Genomic DNA, 20662 nt, shown 5'->3' on the forward strand with positions numbered 1-20662 from the left:
AGAAGCTGATGGTTTTGGGGGGGGTGGGAGGATGGGTTGGCCCAGTGATGGATATTAAGGAGGACATGTATTGCATAGAGCACTGGGTGTTATACATAAACAATGAATCTTGGAACTCTACATCAAAAATGATGACACACTGTATGGTGACTAATATAACATCATCGTCATCATCATCATCATCATTAATAAATAAATAAAACACTGTCGTATAAGTACCGCGAGGAAATTTGGGTAAATTGGAAGGGGAGGTGAACCATGAGAGACTATGGACTCTGAAAAAAAATCTGAGGGGTTTGAAGTGGCGGGGGGGTGGGAGATTGGGGTACCAGGTGGTGGGTATTATAGAGGGCACGGCTTGCATGGAGCACTGGGTGTGGTGAAAAAATAATGAATACTGTTTTTCTGAAAATAAATAAATTGGAAAAATAAATAAATAAAAAAACAAAGAATACCTGATAGGGAGGTAGCAGCAAGAGTTTTCTAATCAGGGATAACAAGTTTACATGGCTTGCTAGATAACAATTATTCACAATAGTCTTTTTGGGGGAAGGGAGATGGGAAGAGGGAGAGGAAGAGAGAGAACCCTCCCCCCTTTTTTTTAAAAAAATGTTTTATTTATTTTTTTGAGGTGGTGGACAGGACTAGTAGGAGAAGGGGCAAAGGGAGAGGGAGAAGCAGACCCTCTGCTGAGCAGGGAGCCTCATGTGGAGCTCGATCCCAGGAACCTGAGATCATGACCTGAGCTGAAGGCAGACACTGAACTGACTGAGCCACCCAGGCGCCCCTGGAGAGAGAATCTTAAACAGGTTCCATGCCTAGCACAGAGCCTGACATGGGGCTCAATCTCACCATCCTGAGATCATGACCTGAGCTGAAATCAAGAGTCAGACTCTTAACCAATTGAACCACTCAGGTGCCCCATGGCAGTCTTAATGGGGGAAAGAACAGAACTTAAAAGCTGAGTCTTAAAGTGTGAGACAAATGAGTTCCAAGTTAGTCTTCCACAAAGGTAACCTTCTTTATTCAATAGTAGCAATGGGGGGGATGCAGCCTAGCCCCTCTTTTAACAGACTCAGATGACCCATGGTACAGTTCTGCAATGCCATCCGTTTCTTGGTAAAAGGTCCTTTCATCAGGCATTGGTGAATTTTGTACAATTAAAAGGCTGTGATGACACAAAAAAAGCAACAAACCTTTTCTGTTTGAAGTTATTATTTCCCAAAGAAATAAAGGCATTAGGACTGCACACTCCAAAATGGATTATTATGTTAAAAACTCTGTTTACCCATGATAAAGAGCATCTATGAAAAACTTAGAACTAGCTTCATACTTAACTGTGAAAACCAAATGCTCTCTCTGAAGATTAAGAGGAAAGCAATGAGGTGCACTTTCATCACTCCTATTAACACCAGACCAGAGGTCCTAGACAGCGCAATGAGGTAAGAAAAAAAAAAAAAAAAAAACAAGGAGTGCCTGGGTGGCTCATTCAATTAAGTGTCTGACTCTTGATTTCGGCTCAGGTGATGATCTCAGAATTGTGAGATCAAGCCTTGCTTTGGACTCTGCACTGGGTGTGGAGCCTGCTTAAGATTTTCTATCCCTTTTCCTCTGCCCCCCACCCCAATTCACCTGCACACACACTCTCTCTCTAAAAAAAAAAAAAAAGGAAAGGAAAGGAAAAGAAGGGACATACATACAGATCAGAAAGGAATAAAACTGTCTCTGTTAGAAGGTGATAGGATTATCTAAATAGAAAATTCCAAGGAATCTCCAAAAACCTTCTGGAAGTAATAGTTTAGCAAGGGTGCAGAAAATAATATTACTATACAAAACAATTATATTTCTATGTTCTGGCAACAATTGAAAAGTAAAATTTAAAAATCAGAGTAATTTATAACAGCACCAAAAAAATAGGAAATGCATATAACCTAACAAAATGTACAAGCTCTGCATACAGAAACTATAAAACATTAATGAAAGAAGTAAAAGAATACCTAAAAAAACGGACTCTGAAAAACAGTCTGAGGGGTTTGAAGTGGCGGGGGGGTGGGAGGTTGGGGTACCAGGTGGTGGGTATTATAGAGGGCACAGCTTGCATGGAGCACTGGGTGTGGTGAAAAAATAATGAATACTGTTTTTCTGAAAATAAATAAATTGGGAAAAAAAAAAAAAAAAACGGAGAGACACATTGCCTTCATGGACTAGAAGTATTAAGTATTACTAAGATATCAATCCTTTCCAATGTGAGCTACAGAATACAATGCAATCTCAACCAAAATCTCTGCAGGAATTTTTGCAGATATTGACATGCTAATTCTGAGACATAAAAGGAAAAGGGACTAGAATAGCTAAGACAATATTGGAGGGAAAAAGAACAAATTTGGAGATTCACACCACTTGATTTTTAAGACTAACTCTAAAACTACCATAATCAAGTCACTCTGGTAATGGTAAAAGATAAGACTTCAATGGAAAGACTAGTGAGTCCAAAAAGAGAACTTAACACATATGGTGAACTGATTTTTGACAAAGAATAGTATTTTTTTCAATAAAAGGTGTTGGACAAAGGAAAAGAAAAAAGAAAAAGAAAAAGAAAAAAAGAAAAAAAAAGAGTCTGACCCATACTTCACATCTTATACAAGTGTTACCTCAAAATAGGTAATAGATCTAAATATAGAATTATAAAACCTCTAGAAGAAACACAGAAGAAAAAATTTTGTGATCTTGGGTTAGGCAAAGAGTTCTCAGATATGACCCCAAAAGCACGGTCTATAGAAACTGGACTGCATAAGAATTAAAAATTGTTGTTCTGCAAGAGATACTGTAGTAAACGGAAGAAAGCTAAGTACTAGGAGGAAATATTTGTAAATCATATATTCAACAAAGGATTGACATCTAGAATACATATGGATGTATATATATATATCAACAATAAGAAACTCAAAACTCAACAATAAGAAAACATAACACAATTAAAAATGGACACAAGTTTTGCATAATCATTTCACAAAAAATGATATAAAGATGGTAAACAAACACATTAAAAGATGCTCATCATCATTAATCATTAAAGAAATGGAAATTAAAACTACCATGATACGGGCGCCTGGGTGGCTCAGTGGGTTAAGCCGCTGCCTTCGGCTCAGGTCATGATCTCAGGGTCCTGGGATCGAGGCCCGCATCAGGCTCTCTGCTCAGCAGGGAGCCTGCTTCCTCCTCCTTCTCTCTCTACCTGCCTCTCTGCCTACTTGTAATCTCTCTCTGTCAAATAAATAAATAAAATCTTTAAAAAAAAAAAACCTACCATGATACATAACTATATACCTCTTAGAATGGTTAAAATAGGGGCATCTGGGGGTTCAGTTGGTTAAATGTCTAACTCTTGGTTTCAGCTTGGGTCATGATCTCAGGGTCCTGGGATTGAGCCCTGCATCAGGCTCTGCACTCAACAGGGAATCTGTTTGAGGATTCTCTCTCTCCCCCTCTCCTTCTGCCTCTCTCTTCCCACTTGTACTCTCCCCCTCTCTCTCCTTCTCTCTTTCAAATAAATAAATCTTAAAAAAAAAAAAAAAGAATGGCTAAAATAAACACGTAAATAAATGGTATTGAATTCTGGTGAGCATATGGATCAACTATAAGTCTTATACATGCTGTTGGGATTTCAAAGTGGTATTGCCATTTTGGAATAAAATTTGATAGCACCTAATACAGTTAAACATACATTTACCACAATTTCCAGCAACCCTATTCCTAGATCTCTACCTAAAAAAATGGAAGTTTACATTCAAACAAAAACCTGTAAAGAAATTTAGCAGCTATATTCACAATCAACAAAAAGTGGAAACAATGCAAATATCTTTCAAATGGTGAATAAACTGCCATGGAATACTACTCAGCCATAGAAAAACCAACACGTGCACCTGCGTGGATGAGTCTCTTAATGGCATTACGCTGAGTGAAAGAAGCCAGTCTCCAAACTTTACAGTTTACATGATTCCATTCACATGAAATTCTGGAAAAGGCCCACCTACAGTGGTACAGAATAGATCAATGAATGGTTGCCATAGGTTAAAGATAGGGGGAGGGTTTAACTACAAAAAGGTAGCAAGATGGAATTTTTTTTTTTTATTGTGTTATGTTAGTCACCAGCAAGATGGAATATTTAGGAATTTAGAAAATCTTGATTGTGGTGGTGGTTACATGACTATGTTTTTGCCAAAATTTACAGAACTATAAATCATAAAGAATGAATTTTACTCTTAATAAATTAAAAAATAAATAAATAAAAATTTAAAAATTATTGTTTGCCTGGTCTGCTCCTCACTGTTATAGTCACTCACTTTAAGATCACTGGTTCATCCCAAACCACAGTGTTGGGAGGGAGCTTATTGGAAAGTGGTACAGTCTCCAACCCAATACGGAAATTTCCTAGAGGCCCCCTGGGACTATCTGCTTGACAATGACCAGCAAAGAGGAACTCCCCATCCCCTAAGCAGGTCAGCCTACACTAGACAGTTCCTGTTGCTAGCAAGTTATTTCTTTTATTAGCTAAAATCAGCTTCCCTACTACTGATCCCTACTGATCCTAGTCCTATTCCCTGGAGCTACACATAGAAAGGCAGGGGCCATCTCCTCTACCTTAGAGGTAGCAGAAGATTTGCACAAAGGCACAGCCTAAAGCTATTTAGTAAGAAACGAAGGGCTTATTTATACCTCCTGTGCAAGAGTCCATGAAATTCTGGGCTACCCTGAGCCATGAGAAGTCATCTGGTCTCGGTTCTAGTCACAGAAATGCCAGAGAGGGGGCGCCTGGGTGGCTTAGTGGGTTGAGCCGCTGCCTTCGGCTCAGGTCATGATCTCAGGGTCCTGGGATCGAGTCCCGCATCAGGCTCTCTGCTCAGCGGGGAGCCTGCTTCCCTTCCTCTCTCTCTGCCGGCCTCTCTGCCTACTTGTGATCTCTCTCTCTGTCAAATAAATAAATAAATAAATTTAAAAAAAAAAAAAAAAAAGAAAGAAATGCCAGACAGGGAGGACAACATGCTTCTGGGGCCCTCTCCTGAATGAAGCTGGGAGGTTACAGTCCTAAACCATTCTTTCCTTGAACAGAAAGTTTCTTTCTCAGATGTCCATTTCTTTCCTTTGATTATTTTCTGACCTCTAACTTCATAAAGAAAATCCACAAATCAATTCTGGCTCGCAAGGGAAAACCCTTGAGCAGGATTCAAGATGGTCAAACTACAGTCCATTCCCAGTGGAACCACATTCTGGACATTTGGGTCACCTGCCTGGGCAGAGGGGTCTATCCAGAGGAGAGCACCCTGAACACTGGCAGGTGTTGTCTTACCTGTTTGAAGTTGCCATTTTTTCTCTGCTCCCAGTCCATCATGTCATGAAAGATGGGAATCATGATATTCCGCACTTCTGGCTGTGGGACCAGTGTCACACCCAGAAAAGGACCAATCATTCCAGGAATAAAGTGGATCTTATGTTCACCTGAACAACAAAACCCAATATATATTAGAACTGAGAATAAAGCAAGTTCTCCCCTATGGCTTTCTGAGATACTCCTTTTCTTGGCTTTTTAGAGTTCATAGATAAAACTGGTCCAGCCCAGCTAAAATAAATGTTCAACAGGCATTTATTAGGAAACTATCTTTCCAAAGAATTAATGGGAGGTTCAACAAACTACCTGAAAATCATTCTGAGGTCAAGGAACAGAGTTCACTACTTTAGGCAGAAGACGATTTTTGAGTAACCCTATGATAGTTCCAGATTGTTGTGTTCAGTGTTGATTTAGCAAGGAAAACCCGTATATTTCTGCTTAAATACAATACACTATCCCTGGGGTTTCTACCTCTTGTCCAGAGGATTTTAAGTGGTAAGATGTTCATAGCCCCTGGTCCAGCTGCTAGAGGCCTGAAGTTCATGAGTATTTTCACTGCCTGTGCTCAAGTATGCCCAAGAAGCCTCCTCCTGAGTTAGCAGGAGCCTCCTGCACAACCCTACCCAGACAGATTGGTTTAGAGGCTCTGTCTGTATCCTCCCTGTCCCTGCCCCTTGTCTTCTCATGGTACTTCTGATGGCAGTACTGCATCTACTCAGGCCAGCTCAACACAGCTTCCAACGTCCTTATGAGGCCTTTCCATGGCAAGTGGGTGATGCAGGTTTTCCTGAGACTGGCCTGCAATCTGGGCCATGTTCCCAGAAGGCGGGGCCAGTCCTGAGGACTGTGGGACAGAACTTTCCTCTTCCTTGCAGTGGTAAAACAGAGTGAGCAATCCTCTAGGGCTCTGCTTTTGGTCCTTCAGAGACTATAAAGGAGATGAACTTTGGGCCTGTGTAATGACTGCTAAAGCCAAGTTAAGTCAGTTCTTGAGGACCAGAAAATACCATTTCCACCAGGAAAAAAAAACAACAACAAAAAACGAGGCAGGAATGGCTTTATCAGGCAAACCTGGCAACTTTTTTGATTTTTTTCCATTGTGAAAGCCTATCTAAAGAGCAAAGCTTAGCCCTGAGGCTGACTCTATATATTCCCATCTTGGTATTTGGTACAGTTTGTTAGCACCTTGTGTTTCTGGGAATTTCAGAGTCAAGTTTAGGGTTAAAATCTATACCTTGACCATGCTGGATGCAGGGTGTAGGAGTATGGAAGCTGGAAAGCCTGCTTGGTGCAATGTATCCTCACTCACGGAGGGAAGCCCTAGTGTTCACTGGCAGGGATACTTCACACCTTGTCTGCTGCTTCCAGGACTGTAAGATTTTATGACCATCATTCCTAAGGCCTCAGAGCCATGAGTAACAGCCAAGAAGAGTGACTGCTCCTCTAGCATCCCAAGAGGCCACTTAGAAGCCTCTAGTACCAAAGGATGGCTCTTCTAGTCACCAGGGCAATCAAAGGACTCCACCAAACACTGACAATTTCAGGATATTAGAGAAGCTGCCGAAGGAAAGGGAGCTAAAATCAATTTCCCCTAGAGGCTGCGATTCCCTTCTTGCATGCAGTCCTCATGCAGACGGTGGCAGAAACCTGATCTGCAGGGTATGGATACCAGAGACCCAAAAAGTGTTCCAATATTTATGAAAACGAATTGCTGCCCTTACTCGTGTGTGGCGTGTCTGCAAGGTCTCTGCCTCACTTACGAACGATGAACAGTGACGAACGAACAGAACTGCTGGATCCCTGTAACGGTACACCTGAAACTGATATGACACTGTGTGGTAACTCAAGTGGAATTAAAATTTAAAAAAAGATCTATGCTTCTGAACTGCAACATCTGCACTGGGACATGGAGAACACAGAAGATTTTACCAGCATGAGTTCTCAAGCTGGGAAAAACTCCCAGAGCCTTTATATTCTTCTCCTTTGACTTTAGTTCTCGAAAAGGGGAGTGTGCATATGTATTCCTGGGGTCTTGCTTCTCAGCCTAACTCTCCCTGCCGAGAGCTCTGTGCACATGTGCTGTACCATCCGGCTGAGGTGTTACGTTGAAGATATGTAAAGGTCTCTTGGGCCTGAATTAACATCCATAAAACCTGGGAGAAGTTATTAGTCTTGTCACTTTTTATTTGGCTATGCAATATGTGCAAGGGAAAAACAGGGAGAAGAGACCTACCCAAATTCTGCCACATGCTGAACAGTTCGTAAGCCATCATCACACGCATGTCCCCATACCTGGAAATAGTAACACAGGAGCCAGCTTTCAGGGGGAGAAAGTTCAGGAAGGCAGGGCTACAAACCCCATAAGGTCAGCACTTCAGCACTGTTTCTAATGCGTCCCCCAATACTAAGTCATTTGGCTCCCAACCGAACTCTCACAATTGGTCCTTGGGAAGCTACCCAGTGAGAACCTTGTGGACGTCTGAGGAGCCTCTCAAGTGAAACATAACCCCATCTGGGCATGTGGTAGGGAGGTGAAGAAGAGACATATGTCTTACTTATCTAGAATCTTCTTCCTCTTGGCTGAAGTGATGATTTCTAGCTGAAGGCTTGGCTGATTTATGAACAGAACTGCCAGGCTAAAATAAGAATTCCACACCTAGAGAGACAGAGAAAGAGAAAACATGTGACAGCATGAGTCCTTAACCTTACAAAGAGAGATTCTAAATATATGGATGTAGCACAGAATTCATTTCACAATTTTAAGATCTTGATTTTTTTTTCCTTTTTAAGTATCTTTGCAAACGGAACTTTTTTTTTTTTTTTTCTTTCTTGACTCCTTGAAACCCATAGTTTTGATTCTGGCCTAGAAAGCCTACTCCTGGAGGTCTGGCTCCCAGCACCTCCCACAGGGGCACTCTAAGGGTATAGCCTACTCACTGTCAAACTTGGAAGTGGTTCAATGCTATGAACATACTAATAAACCAAACCCAGTGAGCTTGCCCCAGCTCCCAGCCACCCATCTGACAGCTAGGTAAGCCCTTCTCAATTTCCTGACCTGAAAAATTGAGAGCAAAATAAAGTTGTTCTTAGTAAACAAAACAAAACCCAGAAACGAAAACAGTGAGCTTTTTTTTTTCTGGCTTTCTAGTGTTATTACAAAGACAGGGACGGATTTCAGGAGCTCCTACCTTAAAATCGAAGTCTGTCTCTGTGAAGTTCTTGTGCAGTGCGGAAGACAGGTACTGGACAGTAGTGACTATAATACTGCAGTAAAGGGACAAGGCATTGGTGGAGTTAAAAGACTAATGATGACATCAATAGCTTAGCATCTCTGACCTATAAGCTAATGCCTGGAGTACAACTTGCTTTCGTATAAGATGTGACTACAAAAGAAAGGGATAGATGGCACAAACCTCACAGAAAGCATTTCTTGGAGAAATGCCCCAAAGTTGGCAGCATAGCACAGAACATGGGTGGGTTCTAGGCCCGGCTCTGCCATTACCTGGCCTTGGCACCACTGCTGTCTGGGCCTTAGTTTTCCTGCTTATAAGTGTGGATGGAAGGAACTAGTTGGTTCATTAGGATTTCTTCTAGTTCAAAGAGTGATTCTAGTATTTTGAGGACTTCTGGGTAATGAAGGTATATGACTATCAGAGGACTTACAGTATAATTTTATTATTTCACTTGATTACAAGGGTTTTTAATGATTAAATCCCTACTGTTGTCACATACTATTATTTGTATCTATAAGCTATTTGTTTTCAGCCTTTGGCCTAGAAAATCACTCTCAATTTTAGCCTGGGTATATATAAGGAGCAATATATCTTCTGCCTTGCTGGAGCTGAAGGCACAGGTTAAAGTAGAGAGGAAATGAAGTGGGACAGGCAGGTAAGGGTTTGACTACAGAGGGCTTTGGGTGCCTGGCAAAGTGCTTACACTGAGCACCTTGGCTTTGGCCCAGGAGGTGACAAATTTGAAAGGCAAAATCCTCAAAAGAAGAGGCTGTTACTATAGGATCAGCTGAGGGCCCTGAAGTACTCTGAGGAGAGCTAAGAAAGAACAAGAAGGAAGGGTGCCTGGGTAGCTCAGCTGGTTAAGCATCTGCCTTTGGTTCGGTCATGATCACAGGGTCTTGGGATTGAGCCCCATGTCGGGTTCCCTGCTCAGTGGGGAGCCTGCTTCTCCCTTTCCTCCCCACTTGTGCTCTCTTTCACTATCTCTGTCGTTATCTCTGTCTCTCTCTCTCAAATAAATAAATAAAATCTTAAAAAAAAAACAAGAGGGAATCAAATGGAAAATCCATTATTTGAGGAAAAACATGTGCAACTTTATTTATAACCATTCTTCTGTTCTGTATAAAATGTTTACACTTTTGAAAAAAAAAAGTACCCTATAAAAGGTAAAGTGAAAACGATGCTGATACATTGCTAATATATCTAACATAGATAATATCACTACATTCTGTAAAATGCCAACATAAAAAGCAGATCAGTGTGCCTGGGTGCTTCAGTAAAACATTGGACTCTTGATTTCAGCTCAGGTCATGATCTCAGGGTTGTGAGATTGAGCCCCACATTGGGTTCTGTGCTGGTTGTGGAGTCTGCTTGGGATTCTCTCTCTCTCCCTCTGCCTCTCCTCCCCTACTCTCTCTCTCTCTCCCCAAAAAAGAAAAAGACGGAGACAAAAGAAAAAAGGAAAGCAGATCAGTGGGAGAAGCCAGCAGGCTAGACTGTGGAGGCCAAGTGGAAGGGGTCTTTTCCCAAGTAGAGGGAGACTACATAAGCCAACATCTTACTACCTGCAATTGTCTGGTTTGCAAAGTAGAAGCACAGGCTAGAAATATGAATGGAACAGACTATCTGGGGGCAGACTAAGAGTGAATTCTGTCGCCAGAGTCAGAAGTGGTCAGAGCCTTACAGCCAGGTCTTGGGTGGGTAATTAGCACTAGCTGTGGGAGGCAGGCAGTTTCTGGCAGACAACAGAAATCAAATCAAGAGGAGGATTTGGGAAAACTGCCTGAAACTAGAGAGCCAAAGAGGCCAGTGGTGCATGGAACAGGCCTCCCTCAAGGAGGCATTTTCTCTGGGTATTATTATTTCACATCCTTTACATTCCTTTTCTATCCTTACCATGACATCTCTGCCAGTCACTTAAGACTCCATTTTGGACTATCTTTAACACTTTCTTCATCTTGAACTTATGGTAAATGGTCAAGTCCTGCTGATTGTGCCTCCAAATATTTTTCAAATTTACCCTATCTTCTCTGTCACCATGGCCTTGGCCAGGATCTCTGTCTTGCTTTCTCCCTCTGCCACACACACACACACACACACACACACACACTCTCTCTCTCCCTCTCTCCCTGTCTCTCTCTCTTTAGTCTGAGAATAGCTCTGATGATGCTTATGCAGGGCCTGTCCACACTCACTTGCTTGTAAGAAGTCTCATCACCATCCAGTCCCGAGGGAAGACACTCATCTTCATCAGGTTCCGGAACACACAGAAAATCTTCAGCAGGAATTCCTGATCCAGGAGGAAAGTCTGATGTGAGACACCACCACTACCACTACAGCATGCCTTTCCTTAACAGGGTTCTCCTGACCTCTAGACCATGAGAATGGATGGCATTAGTAGGTTAGATTCTGGTTTGTTTTGTGAGTTATTTTCTTTGGGAGGCCTGTATGAAAGTGAGATCTAGGCACTCTCTCAGTTCAGGTGGGAACAGATCCAAACTGGGTAGACTACAGACAACTCTGGACCCTGAGCCCAGTCCCCAAAGCGCAAAGCATGGGGAAGGCTGCAGTCCAGCAGAACTGGTATCCAGTTGGGCCTGTGGGTCACATTATCTGGGTCATGGCCCTTGAACACTGCACTATAAGAACCTGCTTTTTGGGGAGTGCTTGGGTGGCTTGGTTTGTTAAGTGTCCAATTCTTGATTTCGGCTTAGGTCATGATCTCAGGGTCTTGCGATCAAGCTCCACGCTGTACATGGTTTCTGCTTCTCCCTCTTCCTCTGCCCTGGCTCACATGCTCTCTTTCTCTCTAAAATAAATAAATAAAATCTTAAAAAGAAGCTGCTTTCTTGAATGTAAAGAACACATTGAGAGGAGGGGCGTCTGGGTGGCTCAGTTGGTTAAGCTCTGCCTTCGGCTCAGGTCATGATCCCAGAGTCTTGGGATCATGGATCCCACGAGCCCCACATTGAGTTCCCTGATCAGCAGGAAGCCTGCCTCTCCCTCTCCTTCGACTTGCTATTCCCCCTGCTTGTGCTCTCTCTCTTTCTCTATCAAATAAATAAATAAGATCTTAAAAAAATGTAATACATTGACAGGAGAAGCATTTTAGGAATGGCAGAGTAAAGACCTCCAAAATGTGCTCCTCTATGAAAATAATGAGAACACTGACAAAGCAGGTTAAGCAAAGACTGGCAACAATCCAAGGAGTGTTATTCAAGAAAAATGGTTGACTCTCAATAGAACAGTGAACTTTGTTGCACTTTGGCTTGTTCCATTCCCATCCCATTCCTCTTTCTACTTCGGTGGTATATCCTTGAAAACAAACTACTGTAGAACCACAGTGGTAATGAATTCCTGGAAAGTGCCACCCACCACCCCCAACTGCTACTTTTTATCTGTTCTTCAGCAACCTGGGAAATCCCCATTCAGAGGGCTTATCTGATCTGACCCAGAGCTCACTCAATGAGAAGAGTCTTTTACCTAGGGCATATATGGGGAGAAAATGAGCCATAATAATTTAACATCCCAGCTGCTTGAAGCAACAATACCATTAGGACATCAAAAAAATTTCCAAAAGACTTAAAAGAAAAATCTGGGGAATGAAATATCTATAGGGGACTTTGAAAAGCTCTGACATATTCCTGGGAACCTAGAAGTCTACACACGTGTTCAGGGCTGTACATATTACCAGGAAAGACCTGAGAAGCTTAATCTCTCACTCTGGTTGACTTTGAGGCTCTATGTGAAGCAGGAAGTGAAGGCTAAGGCAGTAATGTAAACTGTTGGAGCACTGAAAGCGAGTCCCAACACACATATACGGGTATTTAGCAAAGTATTAAAGACTTACTGACTTAAGGCATTTAAGGAAATTTCTGTCTGGCTATTAGCTGACTACTAAGCTAACTGAATGAAGACCTCAGTGGCTGTACATAACAAAGAACACAGACATTCAAGAATTAGTCCAAGAAAGTCACTAAATAAGTAGCAAACAAATATCAACATCAACAACAAACCAACAAAAAGCAACAACAACCACCCCTGGGATGTGGTGGGGGATCTGATTTTGAGAGTTACCACATTATTTAAATTATCCAGTTTTTAACAAAAAAATTATAATACACAAAATTAAACATGAAACTATGCCCCATACACAGGAAAAAAAGAAGTGAAAAGAAACTTTACCTGAAGTAGCTCAAATGTTGGACTTACTAGGAAAAGCCTTTAAATCAGCTGTTAAAAATATATTCACAGAACTAAAGGAAACATGCTTAAAGAATTAAAGGAAAGTACAAGAACAGTATCTCATCAAATAGAGAATATCAATAAAATAGATAGAAATTATTTTAAAAGCATCAAATAGAAATTTTAGAATTTGAAAGTACCATAACTGAAATATAAATTTTGCTAGATGGGCTCATCAGAAGATTTGAATTGACAGAGGAAGGAATCAGCAAATTTAAAAGGTAAGTCAATTGAGGTTATCCAGAGGAACAGGAAGAAAATGAAGAAAAACAGAGCATGTGGGATACCATTAATTATGAAAACATACAAGTAAGAGGAGTGTCAAGAGAGATGGGAGAAAAAGAGAAAGAGATTTTGAATAAATATTTGAAGAAATATTTAAAGAATTTCCCAAATTTGATGAAAAATCCCTTTAATCTACACATCCAAATAGCTCAATGAACTCCAAACAGGATAAAAATCAAAGAAATTTAAATACAGACATATCATAGTCAAAATGTCAAATGCCAAAACCAAAGAGAGAATCTTGAAAGCAAGAAGAGAAAAAAATTTTATCATGTACAAATGATTCTCAATAATAACAGGTAACTTACAAGCAGATATGGTGGAGACAAGAATGCAGTGGAATGACAAATTCAAAGTACTGAAATAACAGAGAGTCAACTAAGAGTCTTCAGTCTAGCACAACTATCATTCAAAAATGAAGAAGAAATTAAAATTCTCAGATTAGAAAAAAAGCTGTGAGAATTTGTTATTAGTAGAACTGTTATTAGTAGAACTGCCCTAAAAGAAATGCTAAAGGGAGTCTCTCAGACTTAACTAAAAGGACACTAGACAGTAACTTGAATCCATATGAAGAAATAAAAATCACTAGGAAGATAAAGGTGAATATAAAAGGTAGTATATATGTTAAGTTTGTAGCTCTTTTCCTATTTGATTTACAAAGCAACTGCATAAAGCAATAATTATAAAACTATATTGATGAGATTATAATGCATAAGTATGTAATTTATATGACAGTAACAGCAAAAAAAGAAGAAAGGATTGGAGCTTTATTGGAGTGAAGTTTTTGTATACTATTAAAGTGAACTGGTAGAATTGAGATGTTAATTGAAATTCCCAAGGCAACCAATAAGAAAATAGCTTTAAAAATATACCAGAATAGAGGTGCCTTTGTGGCTCAGTGGGTTAAGCCTCTGCCTTTGGCTCAGGTCATGATCTCAGGGTTCTGGGATTGAGCCCCGCATCAGGCTGTCTGCTCAGAGCCCCGCATCAGGCTCTCTGCTCAGCTGCCTCTCTCTTTCTGCCTGCCTCTCTGCCTACTTGTGATCTCTGTCTATCAAATAAAAAAAATATATACCAAAACAAACAAAAAAGGAATTAAAATTACACAGTAAAAATATTTAACATAAGAGAAGCCAGAAATGGAGGAACAGAGGAACAGAGAAGATATAAGACAGATATAAAACAAATAGCAAAATGTAAATGTAAAATCCTAACTTATTGTAATTAAACTAAATGGATTAAATACTCTAATCAAAAGGCAGAGATGGGGAAATGGATAAAAAAATAAATATAATCTAATTATACATGGTCTACAAGATATGTACTTTAGATTCAAAGACACAAATACCTCAAAAGTAAAAGGATAGGAAATATATACAATAAAATGGGTATATACACAAAATAGAACTGGTATGTCTATGTTAATATTAAACCACATAGGCTTTAACAAAAATTGTCATTAGAGACCAAAAAGGGAAATTTTATAATGACAAAAGAGCCAATATGTCTGAAAGAATTATTATAGACCACTCCATCCAACAATAAGCAGAATACACATGGAAGGATATATGCATTTCTTCTCTAGGACAGATGATATGTTAGTCCATAAAGAAAGACTCACTATATTTAAAAGAACTGAAATCATATAAAGCATGTTCTCCAACCTCTATGTGAGTTAGAAATGAATGACACAACAAAATTTGGGAAAGTAGGGGCACCTGGGTGGCTCAGTGGTTTAAGCCTCTACCTTCAGCTCAGATCATGATCTCAGGATCCTGGGATCGAGCTCCACATCGGGCTCTCTGCTCAGCGGGGAGCCTGCTTCCCCCTTCTCTCTCTGCCTGCCTCTCTGCCTATTTGTGATTTCTGTCTGTCAAATAAATAAATAAAATCCTTTAAAAAGTTTGGGAAAGTGAAAAATATGTGAATTAAACATTACACTCTCAAATAACCAATGGGTCAAAAAAGAAAGCACAAGTGAAACAGGAATACCTTGAGATGAATAAAAATTAAAACACATCAAATCAAAACCTATGGGATGAAGCTAAAACTTATAGCTCTAGTGCCTATATTAAGAAGATAATGGTCTCAAATAATAACTTACCTTATGCCTTAAGAAGCTAGAGAAAGAAGGGCAAACTAAACATAAAGCAAGCAGAAGGAAGGGAATAATAAGTGAAACAGAGAATAGAAAAATAGAGGAAAAAATGAAACCAAAATTTGGTTCTTTGAAAATATCAACAAAATTGCCACACCAAGAAAATAAAAAAGAAAAAAAAAAAGAAGACTGAATTACTAAAATTAAGGATGAAAGAAGCCATTACCAATGTTAGAGAACTAGAAAAGATTATAAGGGACTACTATAAACAAATGTATGCCAGCAAATTATATCTTAGATGAAATGGACAAACTCTAAGAAAGATACAAACAACCAAAATCAAACAAAATCTGAACAGACTTATCATAAGCAAAGGGATCAAATTAATAATTTAAAACCTTCAAACAAAGAAAAGTGGAGCACCAGATGGCTTCACTAGTGAATTCCACCAAATATTTTAACTAGAATTAGTACTAATATTTGTCTTTTTTTAAAATTATATCCACTCTCAGTGTGAAGTAGTATCTTTTTTTAAAAAAAATATGTATATATTTATTTATTTGACAGACAGAGATCACAAGTAGGCAGAGAGGCAGGCAGGAGAGAGAGAGGAGGAAACAGGCTCCCTGTGGAGCAGAGAGCCTGATGTGGGGCTTGATCCCACGACCCTGGGATCATGACCTGAGCCAGAGTCAGAGGCTTTAACCCACTGAGCCACCCAGGCATCCCAGTGTGAGGTAGTATCTTATTGTGGTTTTCATTTGCATTTCCCTACTGACTAATGACATTGAATATCTTTTCAGTGTGTTTTGGCCATTTATGTACCTTCTTTGGGGAAATGTCTATTAAAATATTTTGCCCATTTAAAAATTGAGTTACCTTTTCAGTCTTGAGTTGTAAGAGTTATTTATGTATTTTACATACAAGCCCTTTATTAGATATATGATTTGCCAATATTTTCTTCCATTTTGTGGGCTTTCACTTTCTTGTTGGCATCCTTTGAAATATAGAAGTTTTTAAAATTTAAATTATCCAACCTAGAGTACATGATTAGTTTCAGATGTAGTCTTCAGTAATCTACCAGTTGCATGTAACACCCAGCGCTCATCACATCATGTGCCTCCTTAATGCCCATCACCCAATTACCCCATCCCCTACAGACCACTCCTCCAGCACCCTCAGTTTCTTTCCTAAAATTAAGAGTCCCTCACATGGTTTTTCTCCCTCTCTGATGACTTCCCATTCAGTTCAAATACAAAAGTTTTTAATTTTGATGAAGTCTAAAATCTATTTTTTCTTCTGTTGCTTGTGCTTTGGTGTCATAACTAAGAAATCACTGCTAAATCAAGGGACATAAAGATATACTCCTGTTTATGTCCAAGAGGTTTATAGTTTAGCTCTTACATTTAGGTCTACAATTTTTTTCACTTGGGTTTTTTTATATGGTATGAGGTAGAGGTTAGATATCAAGTTGTCCAGAACCATTTGCTGGAAAGACTTCTTTACTCTCTGTATTGTCTTGACAATGTTATTGAAATTCAGTTGACTGTAAATACAAAGGTTTATTTCTAGACTCCAAATCCAATTCCATTGGTCTTTATATCTATCTTTACACAAATAACCCATTCTGATAACTGTTATTTTGTTGTAAGTTTTGAAACTGATGAGTATGAATCCTCCAATTTTCCTTTATTTTTCAAGATTGTTTGGCTATTCTGAGTCATTTTCTTTCCCTTGTGAATTATTGATCAGATTGTCAATATCTGCAAAAAGGCAGCTGAAACTTTGAGAGGTCTTGTATCAAACCTATAGATCACTTTGTGAAGTACTATCCTCTTAATAATATAAGTGTTCCAATCTATGAACATGGGGTGTCTTTCCACTTATTTTGGTCTGCTTTAATCTCTTCTCCTAATTCTTTTATGAATTTTTATACTATTATAAATGGAAACATTCTTTTTTTTTAAAGATTTTATTTATTTATTTGACAGACAGAGATCTACCAGTAGCCAGAGAGGCAGGCAGAGAGAGAGGAGGAAGCAGGCTCCCCGCTGAGCAGAGAGCCCGATGCGGGGCTCAATCCCAGGACACCGGGATCATGACCCGAGCCGAAGGCAGAGGCTTTAACCCACTGAGCCACCCAGGTGCCCAGGAAACATTCTCTTAATTTCGTTTTTGAATTGCTCATTGCTAAGACATAGAATTGATTTTTGTGTATTAGTTATGTATCCTGCAACTTTGCTGAACTTATTTATTACTTCTGATAGTGTTTTTATGGGTGTCTTGGGATTTTCTGGATACAAAATCATGCCATCTGAGGATTGAGAGAGTTTTACTTCTTCTTTTCCAAACTTGTGCCCAATTGCTCCAGCTAGATCCTCCAATATAATGAATATAAGTGGTAAGAGCAGATGCCTTTCTCTTGTTTCTGACTTAAAGAGGAAAACATTCAGTCTTTTGTTACTAAGTATGATGTTAGTTGTGGGTTTTTCATATTTTGCCCTTTATCAAGTCTGAAGAAATTTCTTTCTATTTCTAGTCTGTTGAATGATTTTATCATGAAAGTTTGGTGGATTCTGTTTTAGCCCTTTATTCTATTTAATGGTGTATTATGTTGATTACCATATGTTAAGGGAACCTTGCATTTCTGGGATCAATCCCATGAGATCATGGTGTATACTTCTTTTAGTATGTTCCTGGATTCAGTTTGCTAGTATGCTGTTAAAGACTTCTACACTTTTATTTATAAGGGATGTTGGTCTACGGTTGGCTTTTCTTGTGATGTCTGCCTTTGGTTTTCATGTCAGGGTAATACTGACCTCAAAAAATTAGTTGAGAAGTATTCCTGGCTCTTCCATTTTTTATGAGTTTGTGAAGGATTGGTATTAATTCTTCTTTAAAAATGTGGGGTGCCTGGGTGGCTCGGTGGGTTAAGCCTCTGCCTTTGGCTTGGGTTGTGATCTCAGGGTCCTGGGACTGAGCCCTACATCAGGCTCTCTGCTCAACAGGGAGCCTGCTTCCCCCTGCCCCCCCGCCTCTGCCTGCCTCTCTGCCTACTTGTGATCTCTCTCTATCAAATAGATAAATAAAATCTTAAAAATAAATAAATAAAACAAAATAAGGATGGTCTGTATCATGTGTGCAGATCTTTCAGTAACATTTAAAAAAAATTGGTGCAATGCACCAATTAAGCCATCTGGTCTTCGGCTTTTCCTTGTGGGAAGTTATAAATTATTAACTTGATCTTGTTATTTTGTGATATCCTTTAAGATGGATATAATCAGAGACACTGAATTGTACATTTTAAAAGTGTAAATTTTATGGTATGCAAATTACATCTCAATAATGTTGCCATAAAAAAAAGAAAAAATGTGACGAACTCTATATTTGGTGTGGTGGACTGCATATGTTCCCTCAGGTCTGTTTCAGCTCAAATCCTCTAAAATGACAGTCAAGAAATACATATGCCCACAGAGACAAAGGAAACAGGAAATAAGAACACAGTGATCAGAAGAGGTGAATATATTTTGAAAGCTTTTGTGGTAACTGATTTAATATACTTGAAAAAGACAACAGCCAAGAGCCTTTGGAAGGAACAGCAACAGGAAGCAAGAATCTCAGAAACTATAGGCATCACCAGGTACTTCTGTAGAACTGGGATATGAAGGCTAAAAACAGGAAGATTGACTTACAGACTCCCTAAGATCTCTTCTGCCATCTCATATCCCTGGGTGACCAGGCTTACGCATCCTGTCAGAAGACTGAGGACTGCTCTCTCAAGCAGTTATTCGCTGAGGATCTGTTTTCAAGGATACAGCAACAGCTAAGGGCTGAGATGCCAACATGAAAACAGGCATTGAGAGAAATTTCACCTGCTGAACTGGGAGGTTCCCAGTCCCTTTTTGCTATTTGGTTCCCAAAATATTGATGGGCTACTCCATTCCTAGGAAGGGATAAGGATTCTTGTCTCAGGAAATAGACAAATCCTAGAGAGCAGACCAGTAGATACAGGAATTAGAGGATATTCTAACCAAACAGACCCCCTTCAGTCAGCTACAGGGAAGCCTGCTGAAGACAAGCCCTCATTAGCACCAGAGCACCTTACTTTTAGACACAGACTGACATCCAAAAGTCTCTACATTTGGAGAAAAGACTCTAACATGAAAGTTAGAGACTGAAACAAATAACAAGAAGACAAGTTCCCAGGAAAAAAAAAGTGACCTGACAGTATCTGACAGATTTGACCTTGAAGAAAGCTGGAAGAAGAGGTTTCTTACAGAGAGGGAGTAGGTAATCCTAGCCAGATTTGAAAACCAAAAGAAAACAAAAAACAAGTGATTAACAAAAGAGGCAAATAATTCCAGGAACAAACAAAAAGTTTTATAAGAAAGGAAGTGTAACAGCATAGCTGTTGGCTCACCATAGTACTTACTTAGCAGTAATAAAGAAGAGTACATTACTGATTTAAACAAAAATGTATGTGTAAGTCAAGCAGAGAGAGTCAGTTATCATATGGTTTCACTTATTCACAGCATAACAAATAGCATGGAGGACATGGGGAGTTAGAGAGGAGAAGGGAGTTGAGGGCAATTGGAAGGGGAGGTGAACCATGAGAGACTATGGACTCTGAAAAACAATCTGAGGGGTGCGAAGGGATGGGGGGGTGGGAGGTTGGGGGAACCAGGTGGTGGGTATTAGAGAGGGCACGGATTGCATGGAGCACTGGGTGTGGTGCAAAAATAATGAATACTGTTATGCTGAAAATAAATAAAAAATAAATTTAAAAAAATAAAAAAAAATGTATGTGAACTATATTGGAAGAATGAGAGGAAAGATGTGTGTGTATGTGAGAGGAGAGCCACCCTCTTTTTCCATGGGAAGAAGAAAATAGATAATAACTACCAGTTAAAATTTAAAATGGCAATGGAAGCTTAAAGAACAGCAGAAGAGTTCAAAGTGACTGCTTTTGGGGAATAGAAACCAGACATGGGTCAGGTTGAACCAGGGAACCACCATTTTACATTATAAGCTTTGTAATGTGCTTTGGCTCTTAAGATTATGTATATATATACACTGTATATTAACTACACTGAAATTAAAAATTTAAAAACCCTTAAAGTTCTGGGTATAGTGCTTGCACATAGCAGGCTTTCAATAAACGAATAAAAAATTTAAAATTAGAAAATGTGTACATATTGCTGTTATAAAAATAAAATTTTAATTAAAAAGTAAGAGAATGATGTCAGCCTGGGCTTCTGACTGCGAACCAGTTAGTAGGACACACAAAGGATGAAAATTATCTAGAACAGCCAACCCTCGATTTTCAGGCTCTACACCCCAGCTCAAGAACTGCTTTGGTCTCTGGCTAACTTTTGGTTCCCTTCAAGGGCTATCAATCTACCCCCTCGTGCCCCC

At 39.5% G+C, this 20662-nt stretch overlaps 1 protein-coding gene across 6 annotated transcripts in view; it reads right to left on the minus strand.

Annotated features, from left to right (window-relative positions):
* DOCK3 (dedicator of cytokinesis 3) overlaps positions 1-20662 on the minus strand; it is a 585500-nt gene that overhangs the window by 47409 nt on the left and 517429 nt on the right. For all 6 annotated transcript variants that reach the window (XM_044253490.1, XM_044253491.1, XM_044253489.1 and 3 more), the window contains 5 exons: positions 10815-10909; positions 8575-8650; positions 7942-8042; positions 7620-7678; positions 5348-5496 (listed from right to left, as the gene is read on the minus strand). In XM_044253490.1, coding sequence (XP_044109425.1) covers positions 5348-5496; positions 7620-7678; positions 7942-8042; positions 8575-8650; positions 10815-10909 — 480 coding nt within the window. The remainder of the gene's footprint in view (positions 1-5347; positions 5497-7619; positions 7679-7941; positions 8043-8574; positions 8651-10814; positions 10910-20662) is intronic.

This window comes from Neovison vison, chromosome 6 (assembly GCF_020171115.1).
Source record: "Neovison vison isolate M4711 chromosome 6, ASM_NN_V1, whole genome shotgun sequence".
Classification (NCBI taxonomy): domain Eukaryota; kingdom Metazoa; phylum Chordata; class Mammalia; order Carnivora; family Mustelidae; genus Neogale; species Neogale vison.